Source organism: Amphiura filiformis, chromosome 2, assembly GCF_039555335.1.
Source record: "Amphiura filiformis chromosome 2, Afil_fr2py, whole genome shotgun sequence".
In the NCBI taxonomy this organism is placed as follows: domain Eukaryota; kingdom Metazoa; phylum Echinodermata; class Ophiuroidea; order Amphilepidida; family Amphiuridae; genus Amphiura; species Amphiura filiformis.
Window position 1 is genome coordinate 74034951 of NC_092629.1, and position 21551 is coordinate 74056501.

Sequence of the window (21551 nt, forward strand, 5' to 3'; positions counted from 1 at the left end):
GAGAGGTATTTCGCGATTTGCAGACCATTTCAACACCGCATGATAGCCGGTAAAAAGCACACGCTTCAAATGATCTCTTTTGCATGGAGTACAGCAGTTGTTTTATTTATCATAACGTTACCAAGTTGGTCTAGTATAGTCATGAGATGTATAATTTGGCCAGATACCGAAACATATCGTGATTTTCCGACACAGATCTGGAAATGTAACTCCGGGAACTCCCCTGGCTCCCCAGATTTCAAGGTATTTGTCATTGGCGAAACGATCGGGGCGCTTCTCTTCTTCATTGCTGCACCAGTGAACATATCCATGTATGGAAGTATCATATACACTTTGAGTAAACGAACACAAACATTTGCGGACAAACAGAAAACAGAGCTCGCTACGCGTACTCGAAATCAGGTAGCGAGAATGCTTATCGTAAACGGGTCAGTGTTTCTCTTGTGTCTAGCTCCGTATCGAATAATTAGCATTCATTATTTCGCGTTGTTGGTAACAGGGCATGGTATTTTAAGTTCATACAGTTACGGTATCATTATTTTGACAAGTCGGTTGTTGGTTTTATTCAACTCATGCTGCAATCCGTTTATATATTATGCAACAAGTTCGTTTTACCGTAAAGCGTTTATGAAAGCGTTTTGTGGGAAAATATCAGATCCGGGTGGATCTTCGAGCGCGTCGAGCATTTCTGGGCGAAGTAAGGAAACAAACGTTGCGTGATCACTCCTCGTCGATCAACTTGAGTGGGGGTTGTAACGCACTTCCCTTACAGAATTTTCTCCAAGTTTTAACGCCACAATTAACCACCAAACGACTTGGAATATTTCCCAGCTTACACACTACGTTTTCACGACATTCGCTGACGTTGGACTTCGGTTGTCATTTACGTTGTAAACACGTAAATCTGTGAACTCGTATTCGTGTAGTGACAACGTTATTTTCGACGTTGATATAACATCATTATGACGTTGTAATGACGTTGTTTCGACGTTGATGCAATGTTTGACCAGACCTGGTGACAACGTTTGAATAATTCTTTCAGAAAACGTTACACAAATACGTATCTGAAAAATAGTTTAGATGTTGACACCATGAAATGTCAATTCTTCCATTCCAAGGAGATTGTTGTCCAGCAAAAATGTCTCCATCGTGTCGTCTGACGATCGCCTTTAGGCATGATACTCAAAGTAACTACTTCTATTCCAATAGTTCTAAACTTTGAATTTTTATTTATCCTTTTTGGGATTGAGCAACATTGTTGCCGGATGTTAACGTGGCTGTGTACTCTAGACATTGTTTCTTTCGCGAAATTGAGCTTTTTTGAAATGTGTGTACTTTGTTATGATCACGTTGTCTCGAAGTATAAAGCACGTGATTAAAAAGTGGTTTAAAAGTCATAAACTGACCCAGATACAACGTCATCTACAGACATCGTTAGTACACAAATTTATGACGTTGTTTCGACGTATAAAGTACGTTATTACAACGCCGTATAAATGTCATGGTCTGACCCCGATACAACGTAATCTACGGACGTCGTAATAACGTTAATTTGTGAACTCGTATTCGTGTTGTGATTTTCGGACGTTGATATAACGTCATAGTAACGTTGTTTCGACGTTCACAACTCGACGTCGAAACAACGCCATAATGACGTTACATTAACGTTGGGGAATAACGTTGTCACAACACAAATACGAGTTCACAGATTTAGGTACTTACAACGTCCATATATTACGTGTGTACGACTTAGTGTAACTTTTAGACAACGTTGTAACAACGAAAAATTGTTAGCTTTGTACTCATTTTAGCAAAATATTCTAAGGAGTTTTGACTGCGAACATTTGGTGAAAATTGCATATTCTTATGATTGTTTTTAGCCAATATCGATTTGGGTCTGGATTTTGATTGCAAAATGGATTTTCTATATTTTTGAGGGCGTACTCACATAATGACATATTAGAGACCTTGCGAAATGAAGTTACTTTAACTTTAACGTCTAGAGGATTATAGAGGATTATGTATTCAAAACCACCTTAACGTTCGGGAATAACGTTGTCACAACACAAATACGAGTTCACAGATTTACGTACTTACAACGTCCATATATTACGTGTGTACGCCTTTATGTAACTTTTAGACAACGTTGTAACAACAAAAAATTGTTAGCTGGGTTATGGGACCATCCTTTGTACTCATTTTAGCTAGAAAAAAATTGACCTATCACCTTGTCTGGGGTAAGGGCGGCCCTCGGCCAAAGATGGTAAGATGGAAGGGGTGCAAACTCAGCATAACTAGTGTTGCTCTTATCAAAATATTCTAAGGAGTTTTGACTGCGAACATTTGGTGAAAATTGCATATTCTTATGATTGTTTTTAGCCAATATCGATTTGGGTCTGCATATTGATTGCAAAATAGAATTTCTATATTTTTTGAGGGCGTACTCACATAATGACATAATGAAGACTGCTGGTACTTATTTTGGTATAGAGGAGACTGCCAACAACAAGATGTTTGTATCTGCTGTGCAACAAACCATCCCCTACTCCGATGGACATGTTACATACAATTCCTACGGTAGACGAGGGATTTAACCGCCTGAGCACTACCTGCCGATCTAACATTGCCTCTGATTGGTCAATTACATGATATCTTCGTTTTAATCACCAATCAGAATGGAGTTTTGCAAATAATTCACCCCCATTTTTGCGTGGTGAAATTAGTCTAATAATGTTGCTGATTGGTCCAATTGATAATGAAAACTCAATTTTTTTAACAATAGGCAGGTAGTTATTAAAGGAAATCTGTACCATAAACTAATCAATGGCTAATATAGTTATATACCCCTAAATACATACCAGACGGTCTATATGAATTTCGGAATATTCCTAACAAAGAAAAGGCACTTTTAATCCTTCGTTACTGCGATTCATGGACGCCGCCATGATAGCTGCTTCTGCCACAAGCAGTAGCGTAACCTTTCACACAGACCCACGGCGAGCGTATGTTGCTATGGCATTCGCGACCCCACAGCGAAATTTGGTTTTTAGTGATTTGTTTACGTTTCGTTCTCAAAAAACATTGTTGATCATAAATATTACTTAAAATACATTTTTATGTTCTTCTGTAGTTTTATGGGTAAAAATTGTCGCGTTTTTTTTTTTTTTTGAACGAATGTTGAATCTGAACTTTGGTAGTATTCGCTTCGTGTCACCAAAGTTCACGAGCGCGAGTGCTGGTGGCACGGATTTCGCTGGTTTCAATATCGGGGTACCGTTACAGCGTAATAAAAAATACATCCGTCGTAAGGAATTAAGAATTTCTCCTTTATTTGTACGTATATAAGCTTGGGACTTTTACTGTTTGTCGTTTTTATTATTACTGCAACTATATAGCCATTGATTAGTTTATGGTACAGATTTCCTTTAACTATAACTATAATGCAACTTATCACTACCAATTCATTTGCAATGCATATGCAAACAAATCCAGGGTAAATACGTGTCTCGCACGTTACCAAAAAATAGACCTGCAAAATGATCAGTCATCATGGTAAAATAAAGTATAAGTGATAGTTTATACAATCTCTAGAATATGTTTTCAATTTCTTATGTGTTCTATTAAATTACGAATTTATGTATTCTACTAAAATATTAGGATATTTATGGGGATATTTTTTATTACTTTGCTAGATTTTCAATTATGAATTACCTATTTCTTTTATATTCTTTTAACAATAGCTGTATATCGAGGGGGCTCATAAAAAATTATCCCCGGGTGGGGGATAACTACCAGAGATACCTCACTTGCTCACGAGGAATACCAACATGTCTGAAAATGTGTGTTAACAAGTCTGGCCTAAGCAAATTGCCAATCTCAGATTTCTTACTAACAAAATCCAACATGTGGCGTCCAACTCCAGGAACTAGACGTTCATCAGGTTGTGGTGCAACCTGAGCAGGTAGACCACGACGATAGCCTCTCGTAAGGTTAGATACAATTGACATGCGCACTTTGTTTCTGTCGATTCTTGCACCGGGTCTGAGGCTCTTCAAGATTATCATTGTATTTGTGAAAGTGACTTCCAATAATCCAAAAAGAATCTTCTTCCACCACTTGACGCTTTTGTGGTTTAGCAGGCTGTACCACATCTGTTGATCTGCCCAGTCTACACCTCTCATGAATTTGGTGTACATCTCTATCATCTTGGGTTTGTCGCGCTCTTGCCATCCTGTGTCCGAAGCCCTGCACCGCGTTCTTTTTTCCAAAGTTTCATCCGAGTGCACACTGCTGACAACAGTTACCATGCTCCTGTCCTTCCACGTGGTAAATAACAATTTTCCATCGCGGTGGAAAACAGGGGGATCTTCCTTTCTCGGATTCGCTCTCTTGATCACCTCTGGCGTTCCAAATCGATTCCTCCTAAGCGTACCACATGCACCCGTATCGCGGTCAGCCAAGTCGTGAAACAATGTAGGACTTGAGAACAGGTTGTCCATAAACACATGGTGTCCCTTATCTACGATGTCACCGGCTTCTAATAAGTCCATCACAGTCCAGTGAATTTGACCGCGATGATCATTCTGCAGAGTTCTTGGATCTGGTGTTGCTGTTTTCCCTGTGTAAACCTGCCATTGAGACACATACCCAGTTCTTGCTTCTGCAATTGACCAAACTGTCAAGCCCCATTTGTGTCGTTTAGCAGGGTTGTATTGTTTGAAACCGATTGTTCATTTAAAGCCAAGCACAGTCTCATCTATCGACACTTCTCTTTCCATCTGGTACGCAGACTGCCATGCATCAATAAAAAGGTCAATGATTTCACGTATCTTGTAGAGTCTGTCGTAATTTGCGGCACCGCGAGCAGGCATGTTCTCATTGTCTGCACAATGCAAAATGACAAAATCATCAGGAATTTGTCACGGGCCATAACCTCGGTAGTTCCTAAGTTCATCATCCAAGCCGAATTCCAATACATATCAAGTTCAAGTTCAAGTTCAAGTTTATTTCACCATCATATTATATACAATAACAAAATATTCAAGAAAAGGATGGTAGGACAATCACAAGAGCAAAGCTCGTAAGACATGATTGCCCTCGGTGCAAAAACAAAAGACGCCTACAGACAACAGACAAGGACGGGGTGAAAAACGGCAGACTGACAGGACTAGTGCAGACAGACAATGACGTTGGCAATGGCAATAGCATATAAACAAAAGTCAATTGAAAAAAAAAAATGCATTAACTTTATACAGTACAAAATAGAATGTTATGATACAGGGCATTTATGAAGCAATAAATTTATGAGTATAAAGAAATCAGATAATCTTTATAGCTGCGTTTGAATGAATTGGGAGACAAGGCGATTTTGATATCATCGGGGATAGAATTCCAGAGCAATGGGCCCTGCCTTCTAATGGTATTTCTGGCCAAATCATAATTGAATATTGTAGGGCGAAACAAATTGGATGAGCGTGTTGAATAAGTGTGGATGGCCATATTTTTAACAAAATAATTGGCAAAATTACAAGGCATGTTGTTAATACTGAAATTATACATAAATAAAGCTTTGATAAGTTTATGAATATCAAAAATATTCAAAGTATTTAACTGTCCAAATAAAGGTGATGTATGGGCCAGCCAGCTAGAATTGGTACATAACCTGATCATTCTCTTTTGTTTCACATAGATAGAATTCAAATTACAATTGTTAGGATCTGCCCAAATTATATTACAGTAGTGTAGATGAGGTAGAACTAATGTATTGTACAAGGTAAATAACGTATCACACGAAAGAATGTGCTTTAGACGAAATAATATTCCACTATATCTTGAAACAATATTGGTAACATAAGAGGTATGATCATACCATGTCAGAGATTCATCAAGAATAACACCCAAAAATTTAGTACGAGTTACTTTAATAAGTTCATTGCCATCTATAAATATATGAGTATTGTGGTATGTGCGATTGCTATGACGGTTTTAAACATAATATAATTCGTTTTTGAACATTAAGGGACAACTTATTGGCTTTGAACCATACAGAAATATTAGTTAATTGATTATTAACAGAACAAATAAGTTCATCAAGGTTCGGATTGGACATAATAGCATTTTTATCATCTGCATAAATAAAAAAGGACAAATCTTTCGAAAAATAAACAATATCATTAAGGAAAATAATAAAAAGAAGGGGACCCAATACAGAACCTTGGGGAACACCACATTGAACTGTACTTAAAGAAGATTTACAATTATTAAACACAACAAATTGTTTTCTGTTGGTAAGATAGCTCCTGAACCACTCCAAAGCCTTTCCACGTACTCCATAATGGTGAAGTTTCTCAATGAGAATATCATGATTGATCGTATCGAAAGCCTTGGAGAGGTCCAGGAATATACCCAAAGTATGGTGACCTTTATCAAGGTTAGAAACTATCATATTGTAGGCCTCTAAAACAGCCATGTAGGATGAATAATTTGTCCTAAAACCAAATTGACTTTGATGAAGTAATGAATAAAATGTAAGAAAATTATAAAGTCTCTTGTGAATAATGCGCTCAAATATTTTTGAAAACACAGGAAGGATTGAAATTGGGCGATAATTGTTACATAAATGGGAGTCGCCAGCTTTAAAAATAGGAACAACTTTAGCGTGCTTAAGCTCATCTGGAAAAATTCCATTAGAAATAGACAAATTAAATATGTGAACCAACGGAGAAGCAATCAGATGTTTAACATGTTTTACAATATCAGGTCTAATTTCATCATATCCAGGACTTGCACCAGATCTAAGAGAAGCACATGTTTTGATAACTTCATTCGTGTCCGTTGGTGTAAGAAAAAGTGAATTCTGGGGAGAAGGAATATTATTCAAAAAGTGATCAAAAGAAACATGTGTAGGAGGAATATTTTTAGCTAATTTAGGACCAATGTTGGTGAAGAAATCATTAAAGCCATTTGCAATCATTTCAGGATTAGTTGTTGGTGTGCCATTTATATCAAAACAATCTGGAAGAGGTTGCTTACGCTTCCTTCCTAAAATATCATTAAGGATTTTCCAGGTTTGTTTGAGATTGTGCTTTTGTTCACTGAGCAAATTACAATAATTCATTTTTTTAGAATTACGAATCAGACTGGTAAGAGTATTTCTATAATTTACTAGTAAACGCTTATTGGCATCTGTTGGAGAAGATTTAAATTTGCGGTACAGCTTATCCTTACGATTGATGGATGTTAAAATAGCAGTTGTAATCCATGGTTTATGAGGAATACGCTTATAACTTAAATTCACACGTTTAGCCTTAACGGGAAAACAACGATTATATAATACAGACAGTTTATCAATAAATAACTTATACGCTTGGCTAACAGATTCCTCATTAAGAACATGATTCAAATTAGTTAATTGAAGGTGATTTGTAAATGAATGAATGTTCCGTTGAGTAAATGAACGACCATGTGTGGATCCAACAAAATTATATTTCAATGAAATAGAATCAGTAAATTGAAAAATAGGGTAATGATCCGTGATGTCAGACACACATATACCAGACTTAATTTTCTTATCAAAAACATTAGTGAAAATATTATCAAGAAGTGTGGCAGAATGTGACGTTATCCTGGTGGGGCGATCTATAAGTGGAAACATATTATGATCAAAGAAATTTGTAAGGAAATTCTGAATTTTAAATCATTCTCGTGCTGTAAAAGGTCTAAGTTAAAATCACCTGAAATATAGCAATGCTTGTTTTCATTTGCAATAACATCAAGACAACGGTTTAAATCAGAATTAAATGAATCAACGTCAGTTTTGTGAGCACGATAAACATTACCAATAATTATATTCTTACACTTTGAATTCATAATTTCAACGAAGATAGACTCAGAATGATCAATAACATTAACAGAAGAGTCATGCTGAATTAGATCAAGATCCTTTCTTAATTTAAAAGAAAGCGAATTATGAATGTACAAAGCAGCACCACCACTTTTCCTGTTCTTCCGTGGTACACTAATTAAATTATAATTGGTAATATCGATTAAATTAGATTGATCCTCCTTAAACCAAGTTTCTGACATTGCAATTACAGAAAAGTGTGTTTCAAATTTGATAAGAAAATTTCAATGTTGTCACGGTTTTTGTTAAAACTACGAGAATTTAAATGTAAAATTGAAAAATTGTCACTGAACGATACATCAATATCAAGTAAATTATCAAAGTAGTAGTTACAGGAGTTAACACAATTGGGTTTAAACAGATTCTTTGGCATAGCATTATCAACAATATCATCATACAAGAAAGGATTCAATTTTAGACTCAGCAGCTTATTATATTCAATGGAGTTATTGAAATAAAAAAAAGATTAAATTTAAATTCATTATCATCAAGGATGTGATTGAATGGAAATAAAGTACCAGTACAACTAAAACACATCCAGTTATCATCATCAATATTGCCATAAACACATTTTTTATGATATAAATTATTACAGTATTTACAAGTTAACATTATACGATCATGTGCAATGTTCTTCAAAAAGTTTTACAATTTGCCATGAAGATCCAACGTCAAACACACACAACAACAACAACAAAAACACACACACACAAAAAAAAAAGGTTACACTAAACACTGACGTTTAAAGTAGGTGATGAAAACAAATTAGGGGCCAAAAAGCATATAGGACAGAATCATACGAGCACGGAAAACCACCAGGTAACTGATAAATAGGCCTATACCATAAATAAAGGCTAATGCATAAACAAATACAAATCAATAATAGATACAGAAATAATAATATACGGGATTTTTATTTAAAAAGAAAAAAAAAAGATCACAACGATTGGAAACTTAGTACTAAATATGACTTGAAAATACACAAACAAAAAGGGGAAAATTGATCACGACATTCCAGCAATCAAGGTGAAAATAGCAGGTAAGTAAGCAAATGGCGAAGATAATGGAAAGATAAACATGTTCAATCACCCGCCAATGAACACAATGATTCAGAAAATGTCATGGACAGTTAAATTTAAAACAAGATAAAGTAAATGACAAGAAATAAATCAAGTAAATAAGTAATTAAACAATTAAAGAAAATGCATATGAATAAATATATTTAAAAAAAACGAGGAAAAAAAATCAAAAGGAAAGACAACATTATGGAAAACATAGTAAAAGATGAACCCTCAATCAAGTAGCTCTGATAAAACAGGTGCACTCAAGGATGACATCAATGGCTATAATGAGGAATACAAAGAGAACCAGGCTGAGCACAGAGACCAGGAACAAGAAAAAAATGCAGCCATCATTCAAACCAAACCATCCGTGAAAATTGGGTCATCTGATACAGACAGTTCACACTACAAACAATAATAAACAAATACAGAGTGCATGCACGGAAGGTCACCAGCCCTAATCATCCCCCACACACGCCCCAGAAGACACATGTAGTACAAAAAGAATTAAGTTGATCCCCGGAATTGATCACAACGGGGAAAACAGGTGATTGGGAATACACTCCCTGCATATCAGCATGTCCACCGGAGCGCGTCCGGAGGACGACCCGAACCAATGACCCTTCGTGCAGTGCCCAATAGTACAAACCATATAACTAACAACATTTATAAACAAATTATTTAGAACATTATTTATTACTTTAAAATATTATTAATAAATTATTAATAAAACTAAACGAATGCAACATATCAGAAAGAGATATTGTAAAAGTCCAAATCATGATACATACAGATTTTCAATTTCAATTTCATAGCGCAAATGTTCAAACACTTCAAAACGCGATATTATCCAACTAAGTATATATATAGTTCAACCGATCCAGGCATGGAGTAAGGCGAAATTTCATTGTTAATTCACAGCGTAATCGCAAAAATGTTCAGTTTGAAAAAGCGAGTGGTACAAATCCGGCAGCAGCGGGAAGACTGTTTTTGTAAACACAAAGTATATTATACACGAGAAAAAGTTTATTTCATGCTACTCATAAACAGGTAGACTTACATGGCTAGTAGAGTAGAACTAAAAGTTATTACTCCGTTTCATTCCAAACAACATTGTTTACAAATATGAGTACCTTTGTCCCGGTCACTCGGATCTTGGCATCTTTACCTTCTGCTCTAAGTTTCTTGCGAATCGTCATCAGACGCTTTCTCTCCTCCTGCATAGGTGCTGGAAGGTGGGGGACAGCAATTACCCTTTTCCCTTGCAAGCTGATTTCGGCTTCAGTTATTCCATTAAGAACCATCTCACGGTCACGCATCCGAACGAACTTGGCAATGATTGGTTTGCTGTTGTTCGTATGGGCTCTAGTAGGCAGTCGGTGGACATTGGAAAATATGATGTCTTGTTGACTGGGGATTTTGGTTTTGGACAGTACGTCTCTCAAGACATCCTCACTATCCTCTGATTCAGTTGACTGTGGGACATTGAAGAACAGTAAATTAGATTTTTTACTGTATAGTTCCGTTTCAAGTCTACATTTGTTCAATGCATCAATCTTCTCCATCAGTTCTGTTTTAATCTTGGGCACTATTTCTTCTTTCAGCTCCGTTATTTCCTCATCTGCATATTTCAAACCTCTATCAAGTTCCTCCACATCATGTTTTATTGTTTTAATTTCCTTCTGAACATCACACAGCTGACGCGATAAACCATCAAAGCGTGTTTTCATGTCAATGTCCATTTTGGATAGCATTGTGTATAGCTTGACCATATCGATCGATGCAATTGACTGCTCAAGTGTACTCGTGGATGGTGCGTTGTTGTCGGCCATGATGTGCAGCGGGAAGTAATTTATTATAGGATTCAAATTCCAGATGAATATCGTGCAATAAAAGTCATATAAATCCACGTTTTTCCTCACGAATGATCACAAAATGATGCACACAAGTATATAATAGTGAGCTGTATTGACGAACACGCATGCGTTAAGTCATAAGTTGGAAGCTTCACTGTTCCCATGTAAAATACAATGGCCAGGAATGCTCGCATTCACTCGGTCGGACATCCGGGAATATTGTCCCCTTTGCACAAGCGCGCGCATAGTAACCAGGTCGAGAAAGGGGAACTGCACATGCGCTGCACATGCGCACACTGGTTTTACAAGGCTATTACCCCTTTGTGACGTCAGCCCGACCAAGAGAATGTCGGCATCTTCTATAGGTTTCCATCTCCTTGCCCGTGCTCCTGGTGACAGACTGGCTATCCCTCCTTTGCTCTGGAAATACTGATTTGCGTAGCGATTGGTCTCCACAACAAGCAACTGAATTGCTTGTGCTGGTAGTAAATCACTGAACACTTCCCATTCAGTCGCTTCCTCATCATGCAGAAGTGGACCACACCTATAAAAAAAACCAGCAACTCATTAGTAAAGAAGTGGACATCAAGTGTGAGTCAAAATCTTTTTAGTATGAGGCTTAAAAAGTACCTTCATTCTCTGTATGCACATTTGATATTTTTGAATGTTTTCAGATGAGATAATGGAAGTATAGTGAAATGTTGTGTCCACTTTTCAGTGTTTTTCCGCTCCTCTGGAAACTGTATAATTGTGCAAAATACTATTACATACACATCAAATAACCCAGATTATTATATATGGGACATATCGAGAACTTTGAGAGTGCACACTGTCCTCATTTTGGTTCAGTTTGCTACAAAGCAGCACCAATTACTGTGCCCTGTTAATTTTATAGTTTATGGCTTATAATTGACGAAGAAAATGAGACTCATAATATAACATTGTGTACTGATACAAAAAATGGTGTGCACATTGTTGCGTAATGTATGAATGGTCACATGGTGTGCCCTTATGTGAATTGATGTGAGTGCAAGTTGGGACTTCATTGATGTGCAAAGTCATAAAGACCAAACAATTTTTCCCAATTATAAGCCAAACAAACTTATGTATTAGATCAGAGCTATTCGATCCAAAGAGAATCAGTTCAGTTTTGCCTGTGTGCAGAGAGAGATTATTTTCTATAAGCCATTTATTGCAGCTCTCCAAGTTATCACGAAAAACATGACTGATTCTTCCTGGATCTTTGTCGGAATATATCAAAGCACTATCATCAGCATACTGCAACATAATACAATTAATAGAAGTGTCCCCCTCATGGTTCAAGTTAGAAATTCAAATTACCACCTCAAGACTCCTAAAAAAAGTGTGGAATCCCCCTTAAAACTCCCACTCCCCCTGGCGCAAATCCCTTAACAATTTTCTATTTGCCACCAAAGTTTGTCTGCACAATTTGTCCTTGTCAGAAGTTTGTCGAGAAAGTTTTGTCCTGTTCTTAGAGGTCAGTTTATGATATTAAACATGACTGGAGCGTTTTATTACTTCTTCACTAAAATACTGTAAATATGTGGCCGTACGCTACGAGTGAGCCGTAAAGTCGGCAAATTGTATTCTGAGTTACAGTGTAAAATGTGCGTGTAGGTCGTATTCATAGATACCTCAATTGGTGCGACACGTTTCTCATTTTATAGCGTTTAAACCAATCAATAATCCTATTGTTGAAGAGGATAATAATCTAGTCTTTGTTTGCTTTGGTTAAATCCTGTTCAAGTGGTGGGTTAAAAGTATTGTATTTTGTCTAGGTACTTTACGGCTGATTCGTAGTGTCCTGTCACATATGTGTGTATATATATATAAAGCAATAGCAATGTAGCTGATTGTTTCATCACACGGATGCATCGCTCATACTGCAGTTACTGTCCGTTTTCCTATACACAATACACAGTGCTCTCATCATTGACGCGCGACCTTTACAAATAGCGTATGTTAAAAGTATATGCATTTGCCTAGTTAACATCACTGTGTGAAAAATAACCGGCCAATATTTAAAGTATTCTCCAAACTTCTAGCAAATATATTTCTCTATCATGACCTAAACTTACAGCTAGGTTAGATGTTCAGAAATAGTCGCACAAATATGAGTGAGGGCAAGGCTATCTAACTCCCCGTGTTAATTGAATGGAGATTTGACCGAAAATATTGGTAACGGACCGCTCACTTCTGAAGGATGCTACAAAAAACGGTACAGGCTACATTTAAAGTATTCTCTGAAATTCTAGGAAATATAGTTTGTAACATGTCCTAAATTTTTAGCTAATTTAGGTGTTTGGAAGTATTCGTACTTTTGTGTTTTAGGAAGGATATGTAAACGTCAGATAACACCATATATGGAGAAATATGAAGAAATTATTTCCAAACCGTGTTAAGCCAACAATCATTATGTTGCTCATTTTCAAGAATGCTGGTTAACAATACGCAGAGTTTTGTCTCATTTCGTGAACAAAGGTCCACATACCATTGTTACCTTGCGTTTCCTTTATAATCGGTTACCCAACTGAAACTATAATACCAGCTCATTGCGATACCGCACAGATAAAAACAGACACATGTGTACAACCAGAGAAGATCTGATTTAATCAGTTGAGCTGTTTTCAATGAGTGTTATCTTGGTTTAATAGCTTTTAATGGGGTTTAAGTCCTCCAAAGGTCGTGGTGAATTCTACTGTAGACATGAGCGCATCATGTCATTGGGCATCATGATGAAACGCTGACTTTCACGAGCTTCAGGTGTGATAATGGAGTTCAAAATCTTACATTCAGAATTTATGAATTCAATCTCAAATTTAATAGCAAACATGACAATAATGGAGGGAATTTTTAAAGGGATATTTTATTAGAAGAATCGACAGTTTTATTGTTTAGGGAAAACATCAATATTGCTATAGCTTCACTTTTAAACACAATGGTTCTATGGACATGATATAACTCGCATATCGCCGTGTATTGCTAATTAACAAATTTCAAAGCTCGTTTCATATTGACCATTGGATTAACGAAGTACAATGCAGATATTTCCAAGGACATTTTTTCTTTACTTTTGTTCTTTACCTTTTCTTAAAATCGTTACTATCATTTTTATGAAATATCTGTTGTTGGGCAGAATTTCCTATCCAGATCAAAATTCAATTATTGTGAAAACCGTCTCTAGAATAAGAATAAAGAATAACTATCTACGATTTTTAAAACTACACTCTAATTTTATACAATACATTTTTTGAATAGATCCCTAGTACTCATTTTTTTTGAAAAACTATTCGTTTTGATGATACTGTTCATTTTGATCAGGTATATTATCACAATCTTATCAAAATTAATAGTTTCCGTTTTATTTTGAAAAGTAACTATTCAAAATGACAAGATCTCTAGCTCGTTATTTGACAATATTACCCATTTTACTGTTATATTAGGCCAAAAAAAAAAAAGGTTTGTCTCACGAACCCGCGCGCATAAGTATGTGAAAGCGATACAGCGCGTTTGTCTACGCGCTGACCGCCTTTTTAAAGGTTTTTTTTTTCCCCGATTTTCCGGTTCCCGATAGTTCGACCAACGTAGTAAAAATGAATTCCTCAATGTCAGAAAACCATCGAAAATGTCAGGCAGCGCGTATGCCATTAGTGTTGCAGATAGCCCGTAACCCACACCGTAGCCTCAGTCTCGCTAGTTTCACGCCATCCTTGCAACGGCACGGAGCGTAAAGCCGACGAAGCAAAGTGGATGCAATATAAAAGGACTTAGCCTACGGAGAACTCTGCGATCGAGTGAAGCCATGTTGTTTTCATAAATGTTTGTATTTTTTGTAGCTGTTTTTTAACGAATTTTTTACCGTTTATTTCAACATGATTGTTCGTATTCGTATAGTTAAAACAGGGGGGACTGTGCTGAGGAATTGGGCACTGCATCGGTGCGCCGATTCGGTTACTCTGAATGCCCTAAAAATGAGTTGGTGTCGGGACGAAGCTGTAACCCGTATTTTCCGGCAAGAATACTTGATACTTTACTTGATTACAGAATATTAACATTGTAAATTTGTTGCTTCTCTTTCATTGTAAGACCACTTGTAGTTTTCCAATACCTGTCTTGTGATTTTCATTTGTCTCAGGCTAAAAAAAAACAAAAAAAACGCATTAGCATAGCTTCTAAATCAAAAAAAAAAAAAAAAAGCATAGCACTTCGCTTTTTTGGCAAATGTTCGTGAGACAAACCTTTTTTTTTTTTTTTTTTTTGGCCTTATGTCCCGCTCTTAAAATCAACTCCTCCCAAATGAATAGCATTTATTTAAATTTGTCAAGTATTATGACTCTTCCGAGGGGGAAACGACAGAATCTTTTCAAAATGACAAGTCAATAATTTAAATATTTGAATCAAAATGAACCGGATAACATGGAAAACAAAAAGTGATCCCGCCCGGTTATTCGCTAAATACGCTGCGCTTGAATGCGAATAAAATATTTTCATACGCGCTGCCGATGTTTCCCTAAACATAATAAACTAGATTTCGCGGTTCTCGGGTTGGGTGGTTCTCATTATAGGCCTATCTCTAATTACCAAACACCCGTTACCCATATACCCGCCCTGACCTTTTAAACTACTATGATATAGGCCTACGTCTCTTAGTGATCAATATAATGGGCTATAGGCCTTACCTGGTTCTGGTCCGATGAGATGCACCTGTAAATTAATCACATGCACACTGTAATGCTTTCCGATACCCGCATTGCGCACACGCCCGTTGATACTCCGCGTACTCGCTCTGCGAGCACGCGATAGCTCCGCGCGCACGCGATAGCTCGCGGACAGACGGACAAACTCTCTATAATTAGTATTAAGATACACACAAAAACAACATTCATATGGGAGATGACTCCTTGCCGCAGCAGCTCGGGACTTAGTGTTGTGCTGATTACAGGATAAAGGGCTATCCTTAGGCCTATTCTTAGGCCTACTTACCGGACCAAGAGAAGGGTTAGATTAACTTACCCAACCAACTACAAATTTGGGAAAAAGCATTCTTAAAAACAAAACCTAACCTCTTTCTGCAGAGGTCTTGAAAATTTACAGGTCTGTCCTGGCTGATACGCAAACGTGAAGTGATGACCGCTTGAACGCCTGAATAACCAATCAATCAATACGATATTCTTATACAATCGCTGAACAACTTCTTTGTCCAACAGCTGGTAGCTTCGTAAGAAAAACATTACTTCACGTCTATTAGACCTGTGCAGGCATACAAAGGGATAAGCATCCTAGGTTACATAACCAAACCGGAAGATGTATCCCAGGTCTAGACAATGGGCGGATTAGCGGTCATTTTGTCTTCGACATGATTTTATTCACGTGTCCTTATACTTTAGTACACAAATATATAAGTTAAAAGGTTTACAATATTAAAATTATATTTTGAATATACAATATATTCTGTAGTAAATCGATCAAATGACAGTGATTGTTCAGGTATTATATGCTTGATAAAATTAAACTGTCTGACCAGCTAGTATTCTCCTCCGCCGTCAGTGTGATTCCAGACACACCACGTACCGTGTTGCGAAGGTGGAGGAGACTAAAGCTGTATTGACGAACACGCATGCGTTAAAAATGATGTAGCCTAGGTCGAACAATAGCGTGACGTAGTTTCCGGCATTGTTCCTATGCACTTTCACCCTCCTGACCTGTGCCTCAACCACTCAGTCACGGGAGATTCACAACTAGGCTGGCCCAAACTCGAATAGGGAGAGGTCACTGGTGTTAGAGCCCATCATGGAACCAAGATTTTCAAATCGGTGACATACTTGACGGGTTCTCCGTATACTTGGAGTGGTGGCTGTGGATTGAAGCTATGAAAAAGGTTTGACTACAAAAACGATTCTCTTATAAATGCATCTGCGAACAGTTTCCACCTCGATACACCCGAGTACACACACCTTTCCAGCACAGTGAGTCTAGTCTCCACGCAGTCTGTGTTATACTTCACGGTTGAGTGCATAGCGTCATAAGAGCTGTGTGAGATCTAGTGGAAAATAGACCTCTGTGATTGTTTTTTGTCAAAATCTCAAGTGTTTCCTTCATCCAGTAAGATTTTTTTTATATCGAACGAAAGCTAATACTTCATCCTAAAAATATCTTTTTTCATTAGGTCAACAGATAACGCAATTCAATGCTATAGCAAGGTGAATGTGGTAAATCTGTTGAAAACTACCTATCCAGGCACATTTTTGACCAAAATGTAGGTTTTAAAAGTCAAAACATCAAGTGTTCCTTAATTTCTTTTCAAATTTTATGTCATTAAATGAAAGAGCACATTTATTTTGGCAATATACTAGCTTCATTAGAATGAGCAATGGCCAATTTTCTTTCAATTGCAAATCGTGTGCAAGAAGTATTTTCGCCTGGTTTGTCATACGGTTGTAGATTCAATGAACTTTGACTTTGCTAAAGACCACTTACAAATTGATATGTTGATATGGTCATGTACTTCTGGTCCACTGTACCTGTATTAAATTAAATTAAATTATTACCAACATTGAAAAGCTAACTTTCACCAAGATTGTCCAATTACTAAATATAAAAGTATATCGTAACTTCATAAATTTGTACCCGTATTTTTATTATTATGCAAAATATTATTATTGCTTGTAATTCGATATTTTAATATAGAAATTTAATTTAGATTCATCTGAATGAACTAAAAACCTTCTCTCTCAGATGCCGTGATAATGAAAATATAGTTGATTAAAATGCACAATAAGGTTTCGCAATTGGCAACCAATTTTAAAATTTGTATTCAATGTACTACACCGTATTGCAGATGTCACTTTAACAATGTATTAATTAACTATTTGAAATTGACAGAAAACGTTAAAAATCGTATTGTGATGTAATACGATATCTTCTGAATGAAGTAATCAAATTAAGATAACTGTGAATATATTCAATTTACGTTTCGAAATTAGAAACCAGTATTATAAATTTATTGTATTACGAAGATGCAATACGATATCGCCTGAATGAAGTGACCAAATTAAGGTAGCTGTGAATAATCAAAGGAGATAATGAAATTACAAAAATCATGCCTCAAGTCGTGTGAATACTTACTGTACCTACAATAGTTTGCTTCGCCTATATAAATACATTTATTTTGGGTGTGTCTTGCATTTTGCATTTTAGTTAAAGGGAAGTCGTCAAGAACATCGGTGTTATTATATTTGTGTTAATCTGTATTGTCATGTATGTTGTATAATCACAATTGGATGTCAGTATTCTGCAGGATAACTTATGTGCAACTCGGACGCAGCAAAACCATATCGTAATGTAAACTTACCATGCTTAACAACGAAGATTAACAGAAGGCAACTACTTAAGACGAAAACGTATAGCCTAAGTTTTCAGCTCAGCAATCTTTTAACTCTTAGCGTTTTACTCCCAATAATTGCGTACGACGTCAATGATTAGTATCACCATGAATTGTATCTAATGCTTGGATAGACTAAAAACCACTTTTGAAATGTGTAGATAACTAAAGATTACAAAAGACTAATCTAATATAAATGTACGATTGTGCAGCTATCTATCTTAGATGATAGAACACCATTCGACACCATTCTAATATTAATAATGTATTCGCATTTTTCGACATTATCCATAAAAAAAAGATGAACCGCAATAATTTACCCAGTGACTGTAACATTAACAACACATGGAATCTTTTTCAACACAGCGAGTCAGTGCAGGCATTACTATGGTCTGGAACCGAAGACATTCTTTTTACGATCGGTCTTCCGGTCATTTTCTGCGTAGGCGTTCTGGTTCGTAACTTGGACCTGCTGTGCGTACTTACCGACTTACTATCTTACTCCTGTGCGTAATGCTGTTCCATGGACCTCTCATATTGTTTGTGGGGTCTCTTTTGGGCTTTCCTATCTAGGTTATTCTGCGTCTCTTATGCTGATTACCATCGTTACCGCGGAGAGGTATTTTGCGATTTGCAGACCATTTCATCACCGCATGATAGCTGGTAAAAAGCACACGCTTCAAATGATCTCTTTTTCATGGATTACAGCATTTGCTTTATTTGCCATAACTTTACCAAGTTGGTCTAGTATAGTCATGAGATGTATAATTTGGCCAGATACCGAAACATACCGTGGTTTTCCGACACAGATCTCCGGGAACTCCCCTGACTCCTCAGATTTCAAGGTATTTGTCTTTGGCGAAATGGTCGGGTCGCTTCTCTTCTTCATTATTGCACCAGTGAACATATTTATGTATGGAAATATCATCTTCACTTTGAGTAAACGAACTCAAACTTTTGCGGACAAACAAAAAACAGAGCTCGCAACGCGTGCTCGAAATCAGGTAGCGAGATTGCTTATCGTAAACGGGTCGGTGTTTCTCTTATGTTTAGCTCCATATCGAATAATTAGTATTCATTATTTTGCGTTGTTAGCAACAGGACAGGGTCTTTTAAGTCCAAACAATTACGGTATTATTATTTTGACAAGTCGGTTGTTGGTTTTATTCAACTCATGTTGCAATCCGTTTATATATTATGCAACAAGTTCGTTTTACCGGAAAGCGTTTATGAAAGCGTTTTGCGGGCAGACATCAGATCCGGGTGGATCTTCGAGCGCGTCGGGCATTTCTGGGCGAAGTAAAGAATCAAATGTTGCGTAGGTAATCCTCGTCTATCCGAGAGTGCGGGATGTAGCCCCCTTCCCTTACAGAATTTTCTCACAAGTTTTAACACCACATTTAACAAGCAAACGACTTGGACTGTTTGTACTCATTTTAGTGAGAAAGATATTGACCTATCACCTTGTCTGGGGTAAGGGCGGCCCTCGGCCCAAGATGGTAAGGAGGAAGGGGTGCAAACTCAGCATAACTAGTGTTGCTCTTTATGTCAAAATATTCTAATGGGTCTGCCAAAATTGCATGTTTTAATCATGTTTTTAGCCGAAATCGATTTTGCCTGAATTTTGATGGCAAATAAGATTTTCTCTATTTCGTGAGGGCATACTCACATAATGACGTCATAATGACATAATGGAGACTGTTGGTACTTATTTCGTTAGATGAGGGATTTAACCCTCTGAGCACTATCTGCCGATTTAACATTGCCTCTGATTGGTCAATTACATGATATCTTCATTTTATTCACCAATCAGAATGGAGTTTTGCAAATAATTCAGCCCCATTTAATTCTAACAATGTTGCTGATTGGTCCAATTGTTAGTGAAAACTCCTTTTTGACGAATAGGTAGGTAGGTCGCATGTGGTTACGGTAAAATAATATTAGAAATTTACTGCATGTATACATTAAGTGCAAAACTAAAATACAGTAAGCCAAATAATTAAGGTACCAGTACGTTTACACCCTGTATCTCCTAAACAAAATACAGATATGTCATAATTGAAACCAACAGCCAATAGCTGCATCTTTTAGCGCGAATTTATATTTATTTATTTATTTATTTATTTATTTATTTATTAACCATATTTAAACAGGGTAACCTACTCAACAAATATTACAATGTTGATTTTCAGTAGGGCCCTGAGACAAACATATAAAAGCATTAAATACACGTAGATTATACATTATTAAAAACAATAAAAATTGATCTTAAAAAAATATTACACAGAATTAAAATACCTTATATAAATATTATACAGCATGAAAACAAAGTTTATGTAATAAAAAATAATTCAAAAGCTACACGAAGTATTTAAAACATATGACATGTATGAGCTGCAGAATTAGTTGTGCTACAATTTCAGGTCTTCTTTGAGTTTCTTTTTGAATTGCATTAGTGAGTTGACTTGACGAATATCTTTCGAAATAACATTCCATAATACGCTACCTTTGTATTGGAAAGAGCTTTTACCATAATTTGTATTGCACTTTGGAACATATAGATCGCCATTTACACTACCTCTAGTGTTAACAGAATGAATGATATTAACTGGACGAAACAGATCATTGAGGTAGGAGGGTGCAATTTCATTTTAACTTTAAACATCATACATCCAGTTAAGAAAATAATACGGTCTCTTATATTCATGAAGCCTAAAGTACGTAACATGTCGTTTATATGAGTTCTGTATGGTACACTTAGTATAATTCGCATTGCCGTGTTTTGGAGTTTTTGAAGCTTATTTAAGTTTATTACACTGCAGCTACTCCAAATAGTAATTGCATAATCAAAATGTGGTAAAACCATAGTGTTGTATATAGTAATCAGTGAACTTCTCGGGACAAACGGCTTAACTCTTCTCATGACTGCAAGACTTGTACACACTTTACGACAAATATTGTTGATCTGCTCTTTCCATTTCAAGTTAACATCAATTTGAACACCAAGATATTTAAAACATGTGACATTTTCAATCTCAACATTATTCATATACACTTTAACATGATTAATTTTACTAGTTTTAACAGGTGTACCAAGTAACATAACTTTCGTTTTCTTCACATTTGCTTTCATAAGATTATTATCAAACCATTTACAGAGTGTATTAAGATCTTCATTTAGGTTATTCTCTATTTCCTTAACATCTTTACTACAAACATAAATCAAGGTATCGTCGGCATACATGTCAACAACTGAATGTTTTAGATCATTTGGCATGTCGTTAATAAATAAAAGAAATAAAAGTGGCCCAAGTATAGAGCCTTGTGGA

The 21551-nt window shown here is 36.4% G+C and overlaps 1 protein-coding gene across 1 annotated transcript; it reads right to left on the reverse strand.

Annotated features, from left to right (window-relative positions):
• Window positions 1-3788: 3788 nt before the first annotated feature.
• On the reverse strand, window positions 3789-4721 carry LOC140142931 (piggyBac transposable element-derived protein 4-like). The gene has a single exon (XM_072164961.1). The coding sequence runs from the start codon at window positions 4548-4550 to the stop codon at window positions 3789-3791; it is 762 nt and encodes a 253-aa protein (XP_072021062.1). The 5' UTR covers window positions 4551-4721.
• Between the last annotated feature and the right edge of the window lie 16830 nt (window positions 4722-21551).